The sequence below is a fragment of the Salmo salar genome, chromosome 18, assembly GCF_965601325.2.
Source record: "Salmo salar chromosome 18, fSalSal1, whole genome shotgun sequence".
In the NCBI taxonomy this organism is placed as follows: domain Eukaryota; kingdom Metazoa; phylum Chordata; class Actinopteri; order Salmoniformes; family Salmonidae; genus Salmo; species Salmo salar.
This window is the reverse complement of record NC_138308.1, coordinates 53,394,201-53,414,892: the sequence shown is the minus strand read 5'-3', so window position 1 is coordinate 53,414,892 and position 20,692 is coordinate 53,394,201. Positions and strand designations below refer to the sequence as shown.

Genomic DNA, 20,692 nt, shown 5'->3' with positions numbered 1-20,692 from the left:
ATTCACAATCCGTACCATCATGCATTGTTTTTTTCTTACAATGAAATGAAAATTGACATTTAATGTGAACATCAAAAGCTGTTATGTCTAAAGCCTCATTTCATATCAAAACAATAGTTAAGGAAAATGCAATATTACATTTAGCAGCCTGTTTTTTTTAGGTGTCAGACTCAGCAGCAAGGAAAGACGACAGGACGTTTGTCGGGGGACAGAGGGGAAAGCCGACAGGACATTTGTCGGGGGACAGAGGGGAAAGACGACAGGACATTTGTCGGGGGACAGAGGGGAAAGACGACAGGACATTTGTCGGGGGACAGAGGGGAAAGACGACAGGACATTTGTCGGGGGACAGAGGGGAAAGACGACAGGACATTTGTCGGGGGACAGAGGGGAAAGACGGCAGGACATTTGTCGGGGGACAGAGGGGAAAGACGGCAGGACATTTGTCGGGGGACAGAGGGGAAAGACGACAGGACATTTGTCGGGGGACAGAGGCGACAGACGACAGGACATTTATCGGGCGACAGACGACAGGACATTTGTCGGGGGACAGACGACAGGACATTTGTCGGGGGACAGACGACGGGACATTTGTCGGGGGACAGACGACAGGACATTTGTCGGGGGACAGACGACAGGACATTTGTCGGGGGACAGACGACAGGACATTTGTCGGGGGACAGACGACAGGACATTTGTCGGGGGACAGACGACAGGACATTTGTCGGGGGACAGACGACAGGACATTTGTCGGGGGACAGACGACAGGACATTTGTCGGAGGACAGACGACAGGACATTTGTCGGGGACAGAGGGGAAAGACGACAGGACGTTTGTCGGGGGACAGAGGGGAAAGACGACAGGACGTTTGTCGGGGGACAGAGGGGAAAGACGAGCTCAGAATATCAATCCATCTTTGCCTGCCTAAGCACTGACTCAACGTTGCTATGCAACCTTGGCCCTTTCAATAGCATGTGGGACTACAGACGGACAGCACACGATAACTGATGAACAAGGACAAAAAGAAAGAGTTAAATGACCATGCAGAAACACATTCACAATGTAACTTACCTTCATCGCCCTCTAAAGGTATCAGAGCATGAAAGAAGAGAGATCCGGTTTAGAAACAAGGCTTTCCATAAATCTACACTGTTGGGTTAAAATTAACGCTAGTCATAAATTAATGCTAGTTTCAAGGCACAGAGATGCAACATCCTCTTAAACCCCAAGCATAAAACATGAAGCTCAACTCCACCCTGGCCGAGGGACGAGGCCACCCGCCCCTCCACCCTGGCCGAGGGACGAGGCCACCCGCCCCTCCACCCTGGCCGAGGGACGAGGCCACCCGCCCCTCCACCCTGGCCGAGGGACGAGGCCACCCGCCCCTCCACCCTGGCCGAGGGACGAGGCCACCCGCCCTTCCACCCTGGCCGAGGGACGAGGCCACCCGCCCTTCCACCCTGGCTGAGGAAGTTAAAGTTTCGAAATAGACGCCATCTGCAGAATCAGTGCTAGTGAGAGTTACAGGTCAAAACAACAGTCTGTAGTTAGTAACTGTTATGATGAGGGGCTCCTACCCTCCTTGGTAGAACGTATTGTATCACAGTATCTATATGACTAGTCTCTTACAGTATAATAGTATCCATATGACTAGTCTCTACAGTATAATAGTATCCATATGACTAGTCTCTACAGTATAATAGTATCTACATGGATGTGGTGAGGGCTCCTACCCTCTTCCGTGTACATGAGGCCTGGGCTATCATCTCCCACAGGTCTGGGTGGGGGCCACAGGGTCTTCAGATGCCCAGGGAGGGGGGCCCGGCCCTCAAAGTGTTCCATGGAGTGGGGGGGCTGGCTGACCGCTGCCCACGTGTACAGCTGGTCTTGCTGGGGGAAAGAGGGAGATGAGGGTAGATAATATGGCATACATGAGGACAAAAGGAGATAAAATAGCATAAGGGGACAAGAGGACATAAGGAGATAAAATAGCATAAGGGGACAATAGAGGACATAAGGAGATAAAATAGCATAAGGGGACAATAGAGGACATAAGGAGATATAATGCTATAAGGGGACATAAGGAGATATAATGCTATAAGGGGACAATAGAGGACACAAGGAGATATAATGCTATAAGGGGACAATAGAGGACATGAGAGGAGATATAATGCTGTAAGGGGACATGAGAGGAGATATAATGCTGTAAGGGGACAATAGGACATAGTGGTTCCTCTAAAAGTTGTGAGTTTACGCCGCGGGACTTAGAGGTAATTTGTGGTCTAGTACGGTACCTTGCGTCACCACTTCATTGCTCCAGACCACCACAAGGGGGAGTTAGAGACCTGATTATGCTTTTGGGTCCTACTGTGTCTGACAATTAACGGGCGAAACCTAAGTAGAAACTGAAAAATGTGCACGACTTCCGTATTACTGACTCAAAACTGTTATACTAAGGTTTTTATTATTTTATTTGTTAGGATTCTTTTTCTCTTACTGTAGTACTGTAGGCCACTCCTAACCGGTCACGTTGTACAGCGCCTGAGTGACACAACGGTCTTAGACACTGCATAGCAGTGCAAGCTGTGTTGCTACAGATGCTGGTTTAATACCCGTGCCGGCCTCGACTGGGTGAACCATGAGATGACGCTTGCGTCCCACCTACTCAACAGCCAGTTGAATCCTGTGGCGCGTTATTCAAATCCTTAGATATGCTATTACTTCAATTTTTAAAAAATATGACTATTTTAAAGATAAGACTCTCGTTAATCTAACCACACTGTCCGATTTCAAAAAGGCTTTACAACGAAAGCAAAACATTAGATTATGTCAGCAGAGTACCGAGCCAGAAATAATCAGACACCCATTTTCCAAGCTAGCATATAATGTCACATAAACCCAAACCACAGCTAAATGTAGCACTAACCTTTGTTGATCTTCATCAGATGACAACCCTAGGACATTATGTTATACAATACATGCATGTTTTGTTCAATCAAGTTCATATTTATATCAATAACCAGCTTTTTACATTAGCATGTGACTAGCATGTGACTAGCATTCCCACCGAACACTGCTGGTGAATTTACTAAATTACTCACGAGAAACGTTCACAAAAAGCATAACAATTATTTTAAGAATTATAGATACAGAACTCCTCTATGCACTCGATATGTCCGATTTTAAAATAGCTTTTCGGTGAAATCACATTTAGCAATATTCTCAGTAGATAGCCCGGCATCACAGGGCTAGCTATTTAGACACCCAGCAGGTTTAGCACTCAAAGTCAGATTTACTATAAGAAAAATGTTCTTACCTTTGTTGTCTTCGTCAGAATGCACTCCCAGGACTGCTACTTCAATAACAAATGTTGGTTTGGTCCAAAATAATCCATCGTTATATCCAAACAGCGGCGTTTTGTTTGTGCGTTCCAGACACTATCCTAAAGGCTAAATAAGGGTGACGAGCATGGCGCAATTCGTGACAAAAGAATTCTAAATATTCCATTACCGTACTTCGAAGCATGTCAACCGCTGTTTAAAATCAATTTTTATGCAATTTTTCTCATAAAAAAGCGATAATATTACGACCGGGAATCTGCGTTTAGATAAACAGACAAAGGAAAACAAAGCATTCGTTCGAAGCGGGCACGCGCCTAAGCCCATAGTACTCTGAGTGGCCACTTGCCAAAAGCGATAAAGTGTTTCAGCCAGAGCCTGCCTCGATATCGTTCAACGTTTTCCCGGGCTCTGAGACCCTATGGAAGACGTAGGAAGTGTCACGTTATTGCACAGATCCTGAGTCTTCAATAAAAAGAGCCAAGATGAAACACTACTTCTCAGACAGGCCACTTCCTGCTTGAAATCTTCTCAGGTTTTGGCCTGCCATAGGAGTTCTGTTATACTCAGACACCATTCAAACAGTTTTAGAAACTTTAGGGTGTTTTCTATCCAAAGCCAATAATTATATGCATATTCTCGTTACTGGGCAGGAGTAGTAACCAGATTAAATCGGGTATGTTTTTTATCCAGCCGTGTCAATACTGCCCCCTATCCCCAACAGGTTAAATGCTTTATTGTACAAAATGTAAAAGCATATACTGTACAGTACTGTATTTCTTCATCAGCATCTTTATGCTTTCGTTAATAAAATAATGAAAATAATATTTAAAAATGCAGATGTTGATTTCGTTATGGATCCATAACGAATTACTATGGGAATAAATATCACTGAATTACAGAAATATTGGAACAAAGTTATCCAATGAAGGCAAACAAATTGTTGCTTACTTACTGGAAAGTACTCTTTCAAACACACGGTCATGTTGTACAGCGCCATTTTGGCCATTACAAATATTATTTTGGACTTTATTCAGATTACAAATCACTCACCGTCTATTTTAACGAAATAATCTCAAATATTATTATCTCAAATATTCTATTCTTAAGATATGTGTTGACTGAATATTAGCAAGTGATGTCTGCTAAATAATCAAGTTAGAATTTGTTTCTGGAGAAACCTAAACAACAAACTGGCTTTATTTAAAGATTAGTGAGAATGTCTCACCCCATGTTCAAGAACTGCCTTTTTCCCCCTCGCTCACTCAAGGTTAAATGAAATCTCCAAAATAGTTACTTTTTAAACAAAGCGATTATTATCAATTAATTAAGAATTATATAAAAAGCCCCTCAGATATTCTCACAGATCCTAACGGGAAAATGCCCCTTAGATATTAATTTAGAATCCTCAAATCCTCTAAATGTAATTATTGGCGGAGAGTCAAGTCATTGAAAACATTTTTTTTTAGATGTACCGTAGGTCCTACCATAGGTGGAATGAGTATTGGTTAGACTACAATTAGGGTGTGGAAATGTTATGCCCCTTAGATATTAATATAGAATCGTCCAAAAACTCAAATACTGTAGGCTCCACCGTCACATTGTACAGCGCCATATTTTCCATTACATCTGAACGGAAACCCTGAGAGTTTTCGTTTTTCTCAGAATAGAAAATCCATAATAATCAAATTAATGAATCCAAATTTCATAAAATCAATTTCTTAAAATCATTCCCATGTACTGTTATTCCCTATTTAGTGCACTATGGGTCCTTGTCTAAAGTAGCACACTATAAAGGGAATAGGGTGCCATTATTCATTCTACAATCATATACGTCTACCAATCACATGGACTAATCCCATTTCAGACTGATCCCATTGGATGTTGAGTGCAACGGAAACTCCATGACCGCTAAGTGACGTCACATGCCGTGTGTACTCAACCATGTTAGATCGAAGAACAAAAAAGGACCTGTCTCAAATGGCTCCCTATGGGCCCCGGTCAAAAGTAGTGCACAACATAGGGAATAGGATGCTACCGTACTTGGGACAGAGACACAACCTTCTGCATAATGCTCCCATGCTAACCTGCAGGTGCTCAAACAGGTTGCATTTCTTGCGGACGGTCTGTTTGAGTTTGAGCCATGCTAGGTCCAGTCTCCTTTCCCTCTCCTCCCCTCTTCCCTGGCCGTTGATGGTTAGTAGCTCTCGGACTAGCTCAGGCACCTGAGACAGCGCCACACACTCAGAGGCCCCCACATCATCATCATTAGCTAGAGCCAGAGAGGAGGAGGAAAAGCTCCCATCGATCTCTACGCCCGACTCTGACATATTCGCCATGTCCTTGTCCGCTTTAATCTGTCAGTTCCTGGACAGAATATTCAATTTTATGGCGCATAGCCTCTGGACTCTGCTCTATGCACCACTCCTGTTTGGACCATGTAGGTATTCCATTATCACCAAGAACGCTGTGGGAAAATGTGGAGTTTGCATTTAAGAAAAATGTAAAAAAAAAAAAAAAATTAAATCAACAAATCCCTCGAGGTTGTAAACAGTGGTGTTTTTTTCTCAGGGTTGTAAACGGTGGTGTTTTTTTCCCCCCCTCTGCTCTGCTGTTCCTCTTCTGACAATACAGTGAGTTACTGCCAGTCTGGCACTTCTTTCCTTTCACCGGTCTGTGATCATGAATCTCCCTAAAAATGCTGCATCTGTTAAACTGCAGCAGTCCCCAGAAACATTGGGCGTCGCTGCCCTCCCCTCCTGTTCTCATGGTAGCTCTGACCCTGACCAGTCCATCCTCAGAGAGCCTGATATAACGGACTGGTCTCTTCTCCCTGCTGTTCTTGTAGCTTCAGGCTAGTCACAGAGTTTGCAAAGGCTGATGGGGCTGCTTGCAGTCAGATCAGGTTGCTTTATGACTACGCTTTCTCTATACTGCTGCTCTGTGCTGCACAGGGAGGAGGAGGAGTGGGGAGGGAGGGCATTGCCAGAGAACGATCATATATTTACAGATCAATGCCTGAGAGCTGCCCTGTCCCGTCCTCTCCTGCCTGTAATCAGCTACCGATTGCCTTATTGTTCTCCCATGACCAGATCAGGGCATCAGGCTACAATCTGAAACCGGTCACATCTGTTATAGCTACAACATGCAGCTGTACACTGTACCACCAACAGCTAGCCAGGAGGCTGGTCTCTCCAGAGAGACACTGTACCACCAACAGCTAGCCAGGAGGCTGGTCCTTCCAGAGAGACACTGTACCAACAGCTAGCCAGGAGGCTGGTCCCTCCAGAGAGACACTAAGTACACCGACTCTGCATCCTCAAGCATTTTCATGACTTTCACTGTGTCACTGTGACTATAACAACAAGGTACCATCACAGCCATTAGAGCTGTGTGTTAGAGCTCAGAGCACTCCAACTCAGCAAAACCATATCTAAAAACATCTTGGCCATGTTCTGTTATAATCTCCACCTGGCACAGCCAGAAGAGGACTGGCCACCCCTCATAGCCTGGTTCCTCTAGGTTTCTTCCTAGGTTTCGGCCTTTCTAGGGAGTTTTCTACACCTGCATTGCTTGCTGTTTGGGGATTTTAGGCTGGGTTTCTGTACAGCACTTTGAGATATCAGCTGATGTAAGAAGAAGGGCTTTATAAATACATTTGATTTGTGTTAGAGCTCAGAGCACTCCAACTCAGCAAAACAATGGTGTTAAATGTTCTCCTCGAAAACACAACGCAATATGGAGCGGATACCCACCCAGGTTTCCAGTCAATTCACTCATTTGTCATGCGGCTGACATGCAGTAATGTTAAATAACGATGTAATAGCCAATTTTTTTTTTTTTTTTTAACATGTCTTAATTGTGACGGCCTCACGTTTTACAGGTACGGCGTACCCCTCACTATTTATTTTTGCCCGAGACGCCGTACCAGACCGCCTTACTTTCACCCCTGAGTGTAAAGGTAACAGAGGACTACCGTGTGCTGCAGACTGATGCAGATATCCAGCATGATGACGGTGATGCTGTGATGAGGTAGTTAGGGAACAAAAGGCTGCTGGGAAATGTAGTCCAACCACGACACACTGGGCAGATGTGTGTGTGTCACAGAGCTCTTTGAAGACAACGTCACAGCCAAAAATACATGCCTAACATACTGCACATCAACACAATGGGATAGTTACTGCCTAACATACTGCACATCAACACAATGGGATAGTTACTGCCTAACATACTGCATATCAACACAATGGGATAGTTACTGTCTAACATACTGCACATCAACACAATGGGATAGTTACTGTCTAACATACTGCACATCAACACAATGGGGCCATAACAGTTCAAATGAGGGATTTGAATTTCATCTGCCATTTATCAGATTGGTGATGGTAGGAACAGCAGCGTTGTGCGGACTTACCTCATAATAAACATGAATTAACAAAGAACATAGTTATTAGGTATATAATATATTACTCTAAACAATGATTCAATTTAATGGGCATATCACATATAATTAATTAATGTGATTATTGCTGTGAAATTTGTTTTTAAATAGCTACATGGAGCAGAAAACAATAGAGTTGATGTAACTTCATTTAATTTCACTAGGCAAGTCAGTTAAGAACAAATTCTTATTTACAATGACGGCCTACCCTCCCGGCCAAAACCTGGACGACGCTGGGCCAATTGTGCGCCTCCCTATGGGACTCCTCAATCACGGCCGGATGTGATAGAGCCTGGATTGGAACCAGGGACTGTAGTAACGCCTCTTGCACTGCACAGCTGCACCACTCGGGAGTTAACAGTGGGCCCTGAGCTCCAATCAGAGTTTAATTTGCTACATGGAACAATATAGTTGATGTAACAGTTGGCCCAGACCTCTGGTACCTGGCCTGCTCCAAACCTAATCTAGCGCACTTGACCCTAATAATTAAGTAGAATCAGGCGCGTTACCCACTGGGCGCGTTACCCACTGGGCGCGTTACCCACTGGGCGCGTTACCCACTGGGCGCGTTACCCACTGGGGTTGGATTGAAAACCTACAGGAGGGTCTCTCTCTCTCTCGAACAGGGTTGAGGGTACAGGTGTAGGATAGAATACTCACGTGGAACTTGCATGGCGCAGTGAGTTGTGGGTTGGACCCTCCTATTGTCTCTCTGAAGCAGTCAGTAAAGGGTAGTAACAGTCCCATGGCCAGAATCCTAGAACACAGCTTCTCAGCTTCCTCTGGCTGGGCATCTTCCTGCTGTAGGAACAACTTCTCTAGGAGAGTACGACCTGGAGGTAGAGACATCAATATTACTACAGTCTAACAGCTTCTCTAGGAGAGTACGACCTGGAGGTAGGTAGAGACATCAGTATTACTATAGTCTAACAACTTCTCTAGGAGAGTACGACCTGGAGGTAGAGACATCAATATTACTACAGTAGAACTACAGTTAACAACTTCTCTAGCCAGGCTGGTCCAACCAGACATACGTGTGTGTGTGTGTGTGTGTGTGTGTGTGTGTGTGTGTGTGTGTGTGTGTGTGTGTGTGTGTGTGTGTGTGTGTGTGTATATATATATATATATATATATATATACACACACATACACACACCAGAGCCGTCCCGGCTAAAGGACCCCCGCCCCCCCCGAGCCGTCCCGGCTAAAGGACCCCCGCCCCCCCCGAGCCGTCCCGGCTAAAGGACCCCCGCCCCCCCGAGCCGTCCCGGCTAAAGGACCCCCGCCCCCCCGAGCCGTCCCGGCTAAAGGACCCCCGCCCCCCCGAGCCGTCCCGGCTAAAGGACCCCCGCCCCCCCGAGCCGTCCCGGCTAAAGGACCCCCGCCCCCCCGAGCCGTCCCGGCTAAAGGACCCCCGCCCCCCCGAGCCGTCCCGGCTAAAGGACCCCCGCCCCCCCGAGCCGTCCCGGCTAAAGGACCCCCGCCCCCCCGAGCCGTCCCGGCTAAAGGACCCCCGCCCCCCCGAGCCGTCCCGGCTAAAGGACCCCCGCCCCCCCGAGCCGTCCCGGCTAAAGGACCCCCGCCCCCCCGAGCCGTCCCGGCTAAAGGACCCCCGCCCCCCCGAGCCGTCCCGGCTAAAGGACCCCCCCCCCCCGAGCCGTCCCGGCTAAAGGACCCCCCCCCGAGCCGTCCCGGCTAAAGGACCCCCCCCGAGCCGTCCCAGCTAAAGGATTTTAGGATGGTGGGAGGAGACTGGAAGAGCACACTGTATATAGAGAGAAGCACATTCCCTGCAGGATAACATCCATATACCAGAATTCCAAAAGCCAAAATGGCAACCAGCCACATGGTGGTATCGACATGCCTTTTAACACGAGCACAAACACACACAATAAAGAGAATGAATAGACCAGGCTCTAGTTAAGTCCTCTCCTCTATCATCAGTACTGTCTGTCTGTCTCCAGTTCAGTAGAGCTGCTGAACCAACAGGGCTAATAATATTACAGCTGGCCCATTAGTTAATATGGACAGAACTAATGAATGGCCTTTTAAAACGCCACCACTGGTTGTCATGACACCCAACTTGCATCTGAAATGGCACCCCGTTCCCTATGTAGTGCACTACATTTGGCCAGGGCTCATAGGGTTCCAGTCAACAGTAGTGTACTATATAGGGAATAGGGCTCTGGTCAACAGTAGTGCACTATATAGGGAATAGGGCTCTGGTCAACAGTAGTGCTCTATATAGGGAATAGGGCTCTGGTCAACAGTAGTGCTCTATATAGGGAATAGGGCTCTGGTCAACAGTAGTGCTCTATATAGGGAATAGGGCTCTGGTCAACAGTAGTACACTATATAGGGAATAGGGCTCTGGTCAACAGTAGTGCACTATATAGGGAATAGGGCTCTGGTCAACAGTAGTGCACTATATAGGGAATAGGGGGCCATTAGGGACTAAGCCAAAATAAGGCTAGTAAAGAGGCACTGATGCATGGCTTAACTTTACCCCTGTTTGTCAAGACACCCCGATATTATGGGATATGATCTATGGCCTACTCAGGACGATGTGCCATTACATGCCTTTCAGATAAAGTTGTATGACGTAGAGCAGATCGACTGTCAGACAGAATCACACCGTCAGATCCTTTCATTGTATTTCTATCTACAGTTCAGAACACGTCATCACTAAATTCACCGCTGGTAAAGCAACATTTTGGGTCGCTACTGAAGTAGTTCAAAAACTGCCATTCTGGGGATTAAAGTCAGAATACCATTTTTACAGTAGCTGGCAGGAGAAGATGGGAGGGGGGAGAGGAGGGAGGGAGGGGGGAGAGAGGGGAGGGAGGGGGAGAGAGGGAAGGAGGGGGAGAGAGGGAAGGAGGGGGAGAGAGGGAAGGAGGGGGAGAGAGGGAAGGAGGGGAAGGAATAATGGGGGGGAGCGGAAGACAGCTCATAACTAGGAGAAGTACAGATTTAGAGAGGAGAGAGGGAGACAGCTCATAACTAGGAGAAGTACAGATTTCGAGCAGGAGACAGCTCATAACTAGGAGAAGTACAGATTTAGAGAGGAGAGCAGTTGTAATATTAGAGGGATGAGTAAAAGAGCGGCTCATGAATTGTGTGATGTCACACGCGCCAACGGGTGCAGACCGCCAGTGAAGGGCTCCAACAACAACGATGGGTGAAATGCAGACTAAAGGGTCCTTTTTCAACAATGCAGTAAAGATAAATAAAAGGAATAAAAATGTGAAAATAGTAACACGGCTATAGGCAGGGAGTACCGGGTAACAACACGGCTATAGGCAGGGAGTACCGGGTAACAACACGGCTATAGGCAGGGAGTACCGGGTAACAACACGGCTATAGGCAGGGAGTACCGGGTAACAACACGGCTATAGGCAGGGAGTACCGGGTAACAACACGGCTATAGGCAGGGAGTACCGGGTAACAACACGGCTATACGCAGGAAGTACTGGGTAATAACACGGCTATACGCAGGAAGTACCAAGTAATAACACGGCTATATACAGGAAGTACCAGGTAAAAGCACGGCTATATACAGGAAGTACCAGGTAAAAACACGGCTATATACAGGAAGTACCAGGTAAAAACACGGCTATATACAGGAAGTACCAGGTAAAAACACGGCTATATATTTTGTGATGTTTTTGTTATTTTTGGGGTTCGGCGTGTATTTTGTTAGCGGTTTGAGCACATTACATTTTGTCTTGAGGCTGAAGTTCGGGTGCCAAACACTACGCCACTGTCAGTGATTGGTCAACAGTTGGGATTCTTCAATGAAGTGTTTGTTGTAATTCAACAACAGACTAGTTTTAAATGCACATTTTTCACTTGAGAAAATGCCCCAACCACAGTTAGACAGCAAGACATCCTCCGCAAAAAAAAGTCAAATAATTACAGATATCTTGAGTTATCTTAGATTAATTCAGACTATTTTGAGGGAGTGTACTTGTTAGCCAGCCTGCTAGTTTAGTGGAGTCTGCCACTAGCACAGTCAGTGTAGTCAGCTCAGCTTTCCCCATTGAGACCGTGTCTGTGACTCGATCTAGGTTGGGCAAAATTAAAGATGGCGGTGTTCGCTTTAGCAATCTCACTAGTATAAAGACCTCCTCCATTCCTGCCATTATTTAAAGAGATTGTGATACCTCACATCTCAAAATTGGGTTACTTAATGTTAGATCCCTCACTTCCAAGGCAGTTATAGTCAATGAACTAATCACTGATCATAATCTTGATGCGATTGGCCTGACTGAAACATGGCTTAAGCCTGATGAATTTACTGTGTTAAATGAGGCTTCACCCCCTGGTTACACTAGTGACCATACCCCCTGTGCATCCGGCAAAGGCGGAGGTGTTGCTAACATTTACGATAGCAAATTTCAATTTACAAAAAACAAAAACAATGACGTATTCGTCTTTTGAGCTTCTAGTCATGAAATCTATGCAGCCTACTCAATCACTTTTTATAGCTACTGTTTACAGGCCTCCTGGGCCACATGCAGTGTTCCTCACTGAGTTCCCTGAATTCCTATCGGATCTTGTAGTCATAGAAGGTAATATTCTAATTTTTGGTGACTTTAACATTCACATGGAAAAGTACACAGACCCACTCCAAAAGGCTTTCGGAGCCATCATCGACTCAGTGGGTTTTGTCCAACATGTCTCTGGACCTACTCACTGCCACAGTCATACTCTGGACCTAGTTTTGTCCCATGGAATAAATGTTGTGGCTCTTAATGTTTTTCCTCATAATCCTGGATTATCGGACCACCATTTGATTGCGTTTGCAATTGCAACAAATAATCTGCTCAGACCCCAACCAAGGAGCATTAAAAGTCGTGCTATAAATTCTCAGACAACCCAAAGATTCCTTGATGCCCTTCCAGACTCCCTCTGCCTACCCAAGGACGTCAGAGGACAAAAATCAGTTAACCACCTAACCGAGGAACTCAATTTAACCTTGCGCAATACCCTAGATGCAGTTGCACCCCTAAAAACTAAAAACATCTGTCATAAGAAACTAGCTCCCTGGTATACAGAAAATACACGAGCTCTGAAGCAAGCTTCCAGAAAATTGGAACGGAAATGGCGCCACACCAAACTGGAAGTCTTCCGACTAGCTTGGAAAGACAGTACCGTGCAGTATCGAAGAGCCCTCACTGCTGCTTGATCATCCTATTTTTCCAACTTAATTGAGGAGAATAAGAACAATCCAAAATGTATTTTTGGTACTGTGTGCAAAGCTAACTAAAAAGCAGCATTCGCAAATGGAGGATGGCTTTCACTTCAGCAGTAATACATTTATGAACTTCTTTGAGGAAAAGATCATGATCATTAGAAAGCAAATTACGGACTCCTCTTTAAATCTGCGTATTCCTCCAAAGTTCCATTGTCCTGAGTATGCACAACTCTGCCAGGACCTAGGATCAAGGGAGATACTAAAGTGTTTTAGTACTATATCTCTTGACACAATGATGAAAACAATCATGGCCTCTAAACCCTCAAGCTGCATACTGGACCCTATTCCAACTAAACTACTGAAAGAGCTGCTTCCTGTGCTTGGCCCTCCTATGTTGAACATAATAAACGGCTCTCTATCCACCGGATGTGTACCAAGCTCACTAAAAGTGGCAGTAATAAAGCCTCTCTTGAAAAAGCCGAATCTTGACCCAGAAATGATAAAAAACTAAATCGGCCTATATCGAATCTTCCATTCCTCTCAACATTTTTTGAAAAAGCTGTTGCGCAGCAACTCACTGCCTTCCTGAAGACAAACAATGTATACGAAACGCTTCAGTCTGGTTTTAGACCCCATCATAGCACTGAGACTGCACTTGTGAAGGTGGTAAATTACCTTTTAATGACGTCAGACCGAGGCTCTGCATCTGTCCTCGTGCTCCTAGATCTTAGTGCTGCTTTTGATACCATCGATCACCACATTCTTTTGGAGAGATTGGAAACCCAAATTGGTCTACATGGACAAGTTCTGGCTTGGTTTTGATCTTATCTGTCGGAAAGATATCAGTTTGTCGCTGTGAATGGTTTGTCCTCTGACAAATCAGTTGTAAATTTCGGTGTTCCTCAAGGTTCCGTTTTAGGACCACTATTATTTTCACTATATATTTTACCTCTTGGGGATGTCATTCGAAAACATAATGTTAAATTTCACTGCTATGCGGACGACACACAGCTGTACATTTCAATGAAACATGGTGAAGCCCCAAAATTGCCCTCGCTAGAAGCCTGTGTTTCAGACATAAAGAAGTGGATGGCTGCAAACTTTCTACTTTTAAACTCGGACAAAACAGAGATGCTTGTTCTAGGTCCCAAGAAACAAAGAGATCTTCTGTTGAATCTGACAATTAATCTGGATGGTTGTACAGTCGTCTCAAATAAAACTGAAGGACCTCGGCGTTATTCTGGACCCTGATCTCTCTTTTGAAGAACATATCAAGACTGTTTCAAGGACAACTTTTTTCCATCTACGTAACATTGCAAAAATCAGAAACTTTGTCCAAAAATGATGCAGAAAAATTAATCCATGCTTTTGTTACTTCTAGGCTGGACTACTGCAATGCTCTACTTTCCGGCTACCTGGATAAAGCACTAAACAAACTTCAGTTAGTGCTAAATACGGCTGCTAGAATCCTGACTAGAAACCAAAAAATGTATCATATTACTCCAGTGCTAGCCTCCCTACACTGGCTTCCTGTTAAGGCAAGGGCTGATTTCAAGGTTTTACTGCTAACCTACAAAGCATTACATGGGCTTGCTCCTACCTATCTTTCCGATTTGGTCCTGCCGTACATACCTACACGTACGCTACGGTCACAAGACGCAGGCCTCCTAATTGTCCCTAGAATTTCTAAGCAAACGGCTGGAGGTAGAGCTTTCTCCTATATAGCTCAATTTTTATGGAATGGTCTGCCTACCCATGTGAGAGACGCAGACTCAGTCTCAGCCTTTAAGACTTATCTCTTCAGTAGGTCCTATGATTAAGTATAGTCTGGCCCAGGAGTGTGAAGGTGAACGGAAAGGCTGGAGCAACGGTTCCCCTCTCTCCACTGGGATTCTCTGCCTCTAACCCTATTACAGGGGCTGAGTCACTGGCTTACTGGTGTTCTTCCATGCCGTCCATGGGAGGGGTGCGTCACTTGAGTGGGTTGAGTCACTGACGTGGTCTTCCTGTCTGGGTTGGCGCCCCCCCCCCCCCCCCTTGGGTTGTGCCGTGGCGGAGATCTTTGTGGGCTATACTCGGCCTCGTCTTAGGACGGTAAGTTGGTGGTTGGAGACATCCCTCTAGTGGTGTGGGGGCTGTGCTTTGGCAAAGTGGGTGGGGTTATATCCTGCCTGTTTGGCCCTGTCTGGGGGTATCATCGGATGGGGCCACAGTGTCTCCTGACCACTCCTGTCTCAGCCTCCAGTATTTATGCTGCAGTAGTTTATGTGTCGGGGGGCTAGGGTCAGTCTGTTACATCTGGAGTATTTCTCTTGTCTTAACCGGTGTCCTGTGTGAATTTAAATATGCTCTCTCTAATTCCCTCTCTCTCTCTTTCGGAGGACCTGAGCCCTAGGACCATGCCTCAAGACTACCTGGCATGATGACTCCTTGCTGTCCCCAGTCCACCTGGCCGTGCTGCTGCTCCAGTTTCAACTGTTCTGCCTGCGGCTATGGAACCCTGACCTGTTCACCGGACGTGCTTGTTGCACCCTCGACAACTACTATGATTATTATTATTTGACCATGCTGGTCATTTATGAACATTTTAACATCTTGACCATGTTCTGTTATAATATCAACCCGGCACAGCCAGAAGTGCACTGGCCACCCCTCATAGCCTGGTTCCTCTCTAGGTTTCTTCCTAGGTTTTTGGCCTTTCTAGGGAGTTTTTCCAAGGCACCGTACTTCTTTCACATGCATGGCTTGCTGTTTGGGGTTTTAGGCTGGGTTTCTGTACAGCACTTTGAGATATCAGCTGATGTACGAAGGGCTATATAAATCAATTTGATTTGATGCTACAGGGTCTCAAGTGTATAAAAATAATATTGACTATTCTCTCATTTTTTCGAGCAAAGATATTTTAAGTACGCAAGCACAGACGTTTTTTCCCCCTTGCTAGCCAATATCTGCTAGGAGCAAACAATCTGTCTGCTGACGCCTTAAGAGGCACCTCACTTCTATTGATGTAATACAGCATGAAAGCCCTGTCTTTCACCCCACCCCCATATACACACCATGCTCTGCACAACACACTAACCACCACATTTCCATGGTGTTGGGCTAAGGCTGTGGGTGTGTGTGTGTGTGTACACCAACAATAAATGTGCTATCCTAGAGCCAAAGCTCACAGCTCATCCAAACTACAAATAAATGAATATCTTGTCAGACTCCTGTTCGTCTAGTGACATGCATCAGAAACCCTTTAAAGCTTCACATGTAAAACTCATTCCACGGAGGGTCGAGTGTCTTGTCGGTCCTCACTCCTCCCTTGGACCTGATTGATGAATTAAGGTCAGTAATTAGTCAAATCAACTCCACCTCACTTGGTGGTCCAGGTCTATATTGAAGGGAAAGACCAGCCCTACATGGAATGAGTTTGACATCCCTGCTTTAAAGCATGAAATATGAACCTTGTCCACAGCCAAGACCAGGGATGAGGAGGGACGGACCGACCGAGGGGGGCGGGGCGGTTCATGATCGGGAGGGACTCTATCTCCTGTCACCCTCTCCAGTAAGAAAACATTTAATTTGGTCCGTCAGTCCGAGGGAGAGCTCTTCTCTCTTCCATTTGTTCACAGTTAAACAAAGATCACTGTCTCTCTTCGCCAACTGACCACCACACATCTCAATAGCATCTTTGTTTACGCTAAGTACTTAGAGAAGGAATGAACTACTGTCCAAATCCTGCCTATTAAAACCCGCCCTCCTAGTTCCAAAACAGCAGCCTAGCCTACCCTCCTAGTTCCACGACAGCAGCCTAGCCTACCCTCCTAGTTCCACGACAGCAGCCTAGCCTACCCTCCTAGTTCCACGACAGCAGCCTAGCCTACCCTCCTAGTTCCACGACAGCAGCCTAGCCTACCCTCCTAGTTCCACGACAGCAGCCTAGCCAACCCTCCTAGTTCCACGACAGCAGCCTAGCCAACCCTCCTAGTTCCACGACAGCAGCCTAGCCCAGCCTCCTACTCCACGACAGCAGCCTAGCCAACCCTCCTAGTTCCACGACAGCAGCCTAGCCTACCCTCCTAGTTCCACGACAGCAGCTAGCCTACCCTCCTAGTTCCACGACAGCAGCTAGCCTACCCTCCTAGCTCCACGACAGCAGCTAGCCTACCCTCCTAGTTCCACAACAGCAGCTAGCCTACCATCCTAGTTCCACGACAACAGCTAGCCTACCCTCCTAGTTCCTCAAGAGCAGCTAGTCTACCCTCCTAGTTCCACAACAGCAGCCTAGCCTACCCTCCTAGTTCCACAACAGCAGCCTAGCCTACCCTCCTAGTTCCACAACAGCAGCCTAGCCTACCCTCCTAGTTCCACAACAGCAGCCTACCCTAGCCTCCTAGTTCCACAGCAGCAGCCAGCCTACCCTCCTAGTTCCACAACAGCAGCCTAGCCTACCCTCCTAGTTCCACAACAGCAGCCTAGCCTACCCTCCTAGTTCCACAACAGCAGCCTAGCCTACCCTCCTAGTTCCACAACAGCAGCCTAGCCTACCCTCCTAGTTCCACAACAGCAGCCTAGCCTACCCTCCTAGTTCCACAACAGCAGCCTAGCCTACCCTCCTAGTTCCAGAACAGCTCTGATGCAGGACACAACAGTTCTACGTTTTAGCAGACGCTCTTATACTCTAGTTATTTGACCTTTATTTAACTTGGCAAGTCAGTTAAGAACAAATTATTATTTTCAATGACGGCCTACCGGGGAACAGTGGGTTAAGTGCCTTGTTCAGGTGCAGAACGACAGATTTTTCCAACGTCAGCTCGGGGATTCGATCTAGCAACCTTTCGGTTACTTGCCCAATGCTCTAACCACTAGACTACCTGCTGCCTCAATACAATACTCTGATTCTTATACAGAGTGACTTACAGCAATAAGAGCATACATTTTGGTACTTATTTCATCACAACATTACATTTACATTTACATTTTAGTCATTTAGCAGACGCTCTTATCCAGAGCGACTTACAGTAGTGAATGCATACATTTCATACATTTTTTTTCTGTGCTGGCCCCCCGTGGGAATCGAACCCACAACCCTGGTGTTGCAAACACCATGCTCTACCAACTGAGCTACAGGGAAGGCTATGGGAAGGCTACATAAAGGCTATGGGAAGGCTACATAAAGGCTACATAAACAAACAAAAGCAACAACTTGTGAAAGAGGCCTTGGTCTCAATGGGAGTCCCTGTGAAAAGGTTGACTAAAACTCACCGGTGAAGATGTCGTGGAAGCTGCAGGTAGACACCTGTCCGGTGGAAGATCTCCTCGTGGCACACAGGGGCTGACTGCCCCCCCTCAGCCTGTCCTCTGACCCTCCGTACCCCTCCAGGTAGTCTGCTGATCCTGCCTTGGCTGGGCGCTCCCTCTCCAACTCCTCGGTCCAGTCCGCGGACCAGCTGAGGGGACCAGCGATGCTGTGGGAGCGCTGTCGTCTAACCCTCCACTTCTCCGTGCGGTGTCCCAGGTCGTGGCAGCGCCGGCGGAACAAGGGGCTCTGTGAGGGAGAGGTGCCTGGGGAGCCAGAGAGCTGCCTGGTGGTGGTTTTGATGTAAGAAGGGTAAATGGGAGGGTAGGGTTTGACTGTGGGGCTGGTGCCTGAGGAGGAGTGGTTGTAGGATGGAAGGGTGGAGGTTAGGGTGGACTTGAGGAGACGCGTGGCCAGGCTAGGGCTCTCCTGAGAGGGCATAGGGGAGAAGGACACACTGCTCTTCCTCCTCTGGGTGATCAGGGGGTCGTCGGCAGGCTCAGAGCACCTCAGATCCCCCCTGCTAAGACACTCCAGGGACTCAACGCTGACTGCAGCCCCCACACCTGCCCCCACCCAGTCCCCCACCCTCCCCTCTGCCTCGGAGGCGTTGCCAGAGCTCAGGTCTATGTCCTCGTGGCTCGTGGTCTCATCACTGTGACTAAGGCTCTCGGCTGACAGGGGAGGCATGTCCAGATCATTCTCCTCCTCCTCCCTTTCCTCCACCTCCTCCAACACCTCCTTCTCCTCTCTGAGAGGAGACTCCACAGCACTCTCAAAGGAGGCTGTGAGGTCTGGGAAGCTGGTAGCGCTGGTTGTCTTGGTAACATGGCCGTTCGTCTGGGCTGTGGGGGGCTGAGAGAGGGGCTGAGTGTTACCGTTCACCTCCTGGCAGCTCAATGCCTCCTCCTCCTCCTTTGTCCCAGAGAAAGAGGAGGCACAAAGGGCCAGTTCTGTTTCAACCCCTCTCAGCTCCCAGTTTAGTTCATCTATAGCAGTGGTTTCTCCCCTCTCCTCCTCCTCTGCCTCCAGGGACAGAGACAGTTTAGAAAGCAGGCCGTTCTCCTGGCCAGTGACGGGGGCTGCCTCTTGGGCAGTGAGAGGCTCCATTGGTGGGGTTTGTTCAGTGGGACTGGGGGTAGTTATAACCTCGTCAGACCTCTGTTTCCTCCACCCTCCTCCTCCCCAACCCCGCTCTTCACTCAGCTCAGCGGTGGAGATAATCACCCCCTGCTGTAGTCTAATAGCCTGCTGGATGTCAGCTAGCAGGTCCTCTTGTTCTGCAGCTGAGTGAAAGCTATAGATGTCTGCGTCTGAACCAGAGCTGCTCCTCTTTCTCTGTTCAACCTCCCCCTGCTGGTCTGGAGCAGTGTCCGTGGCGGCCCCCGTGGGCTGCCGGCTCTCCCCCGTGGGCTGCCAGCTCTCCGTCCTGACACAACCATGATTCCTAGCACCATGGCCATCACCAGGCTCTGTCGGTCCCTCGGTGTCAGACTGGCCCAGCTCGTCAGCTGACAGAGAGAGGTCTGGTGTTTTGGTGAGAGCAGAGTGAGCGGAGTCCAGCTCATTCTGAGAGGACAACACGTCCTCCCTGGATCCCCCCATCGATCCCTTCCCCTTCAGATTCTTCCTCTTCCTGATAGAGAACACAGAGGATTTAGACTCCTTCTTCTTCTCCTCCCCCCCTCCTCCTTTGCCATGTTTTCCGTGGGATTTCTTGCCATGGTGAAATCCTTTGTTTGTGCCATCAGCGTGACGAGGCGCTCCGGTGGTATGATCTGCTACGTCCTGTCCGTATCCTTCCCCCTCTTTCCCCTTCTTCTGCTTCCCCTCCTGGTTCCCCATGATGCAGGATCTCAGCCTCCACTTCTGTCTGGCGCTGAGACTCAGGCCATGCCTTTGAAAACAGCTGCCATTTTCTCTGCTGCTCCTCCGTCTACGTCTGCGTAGCTGCTGCGAGGCGGAGGCTGTGATGCTGCTTTCCGGTGACGATGATGAGAGGAGCAGTGCTGATGATGCAAAGACGACGTACGCCTGTTTTCGCTCTTCTTCTCCTCCTCCTCCCTGCGCCAGTGCGATTTCTCCCTGCTCTTCTCCTCCCCCTCCCTGCATGATTTCTCGCTGCTCTCTCTCTCCTCTCTGCGCCTGCTCGATTTCTCGCTGCTTCCCTTCTCCCCCTCCTCCCTGCAGTCTCTTTCCATGCGCGTGCACCTGCTTGCTCTCTCCCGGCTCCCTTTCCCTCTCCCCACCTCCTTCTCCCCTTCCTCCCTGCTCTCTCTCTCCTGGATCCCTCTCCTCCTCTCCATCTGCTGCTCTGTGTAATGTGCTGAGCCGAGCAGAGCTGGAGGAAGAGAAACAGCTTTTAGAAACAACAGTAGAGGTCTCCGCCGGCTGCCTCCTTGCCAGGGGAAGAGAAAACCATG

At 47.7% G+C, this 20,692-nt stretch overlaps 1 protein-coding gene across 1 annotated transcript; it reads right to left on the bottom strand.

Moving 5' to 3' along the window:
- Nucleotides 1–1,689: 1,689 nt before the first annotated feature.
- On the bottom strand, nucleotides 1,690–20,646 carry LOC106577303 (formin-2). The gene is made up of 3 exons (XM_082964549.1): nucleotides 18,236–20,646; nucleotides 8,443–8,615; nucleotides 1,690–1,890 (listed from the first exon to the last, which is right to left on the bottom strand). Exons 1-3 carry the CDS (start codon nucleotides 20,379–20,381, stop codon nucleotides 1,690–1,692), a joined length of 2,520 nt encoding a protein of 839 aa, XP_082820675.1. The 5' UTR covers nucleotides 20,382–20,646.
- Nucleotides 20,647–20,692: the final 46 nt, after the last annotated feature.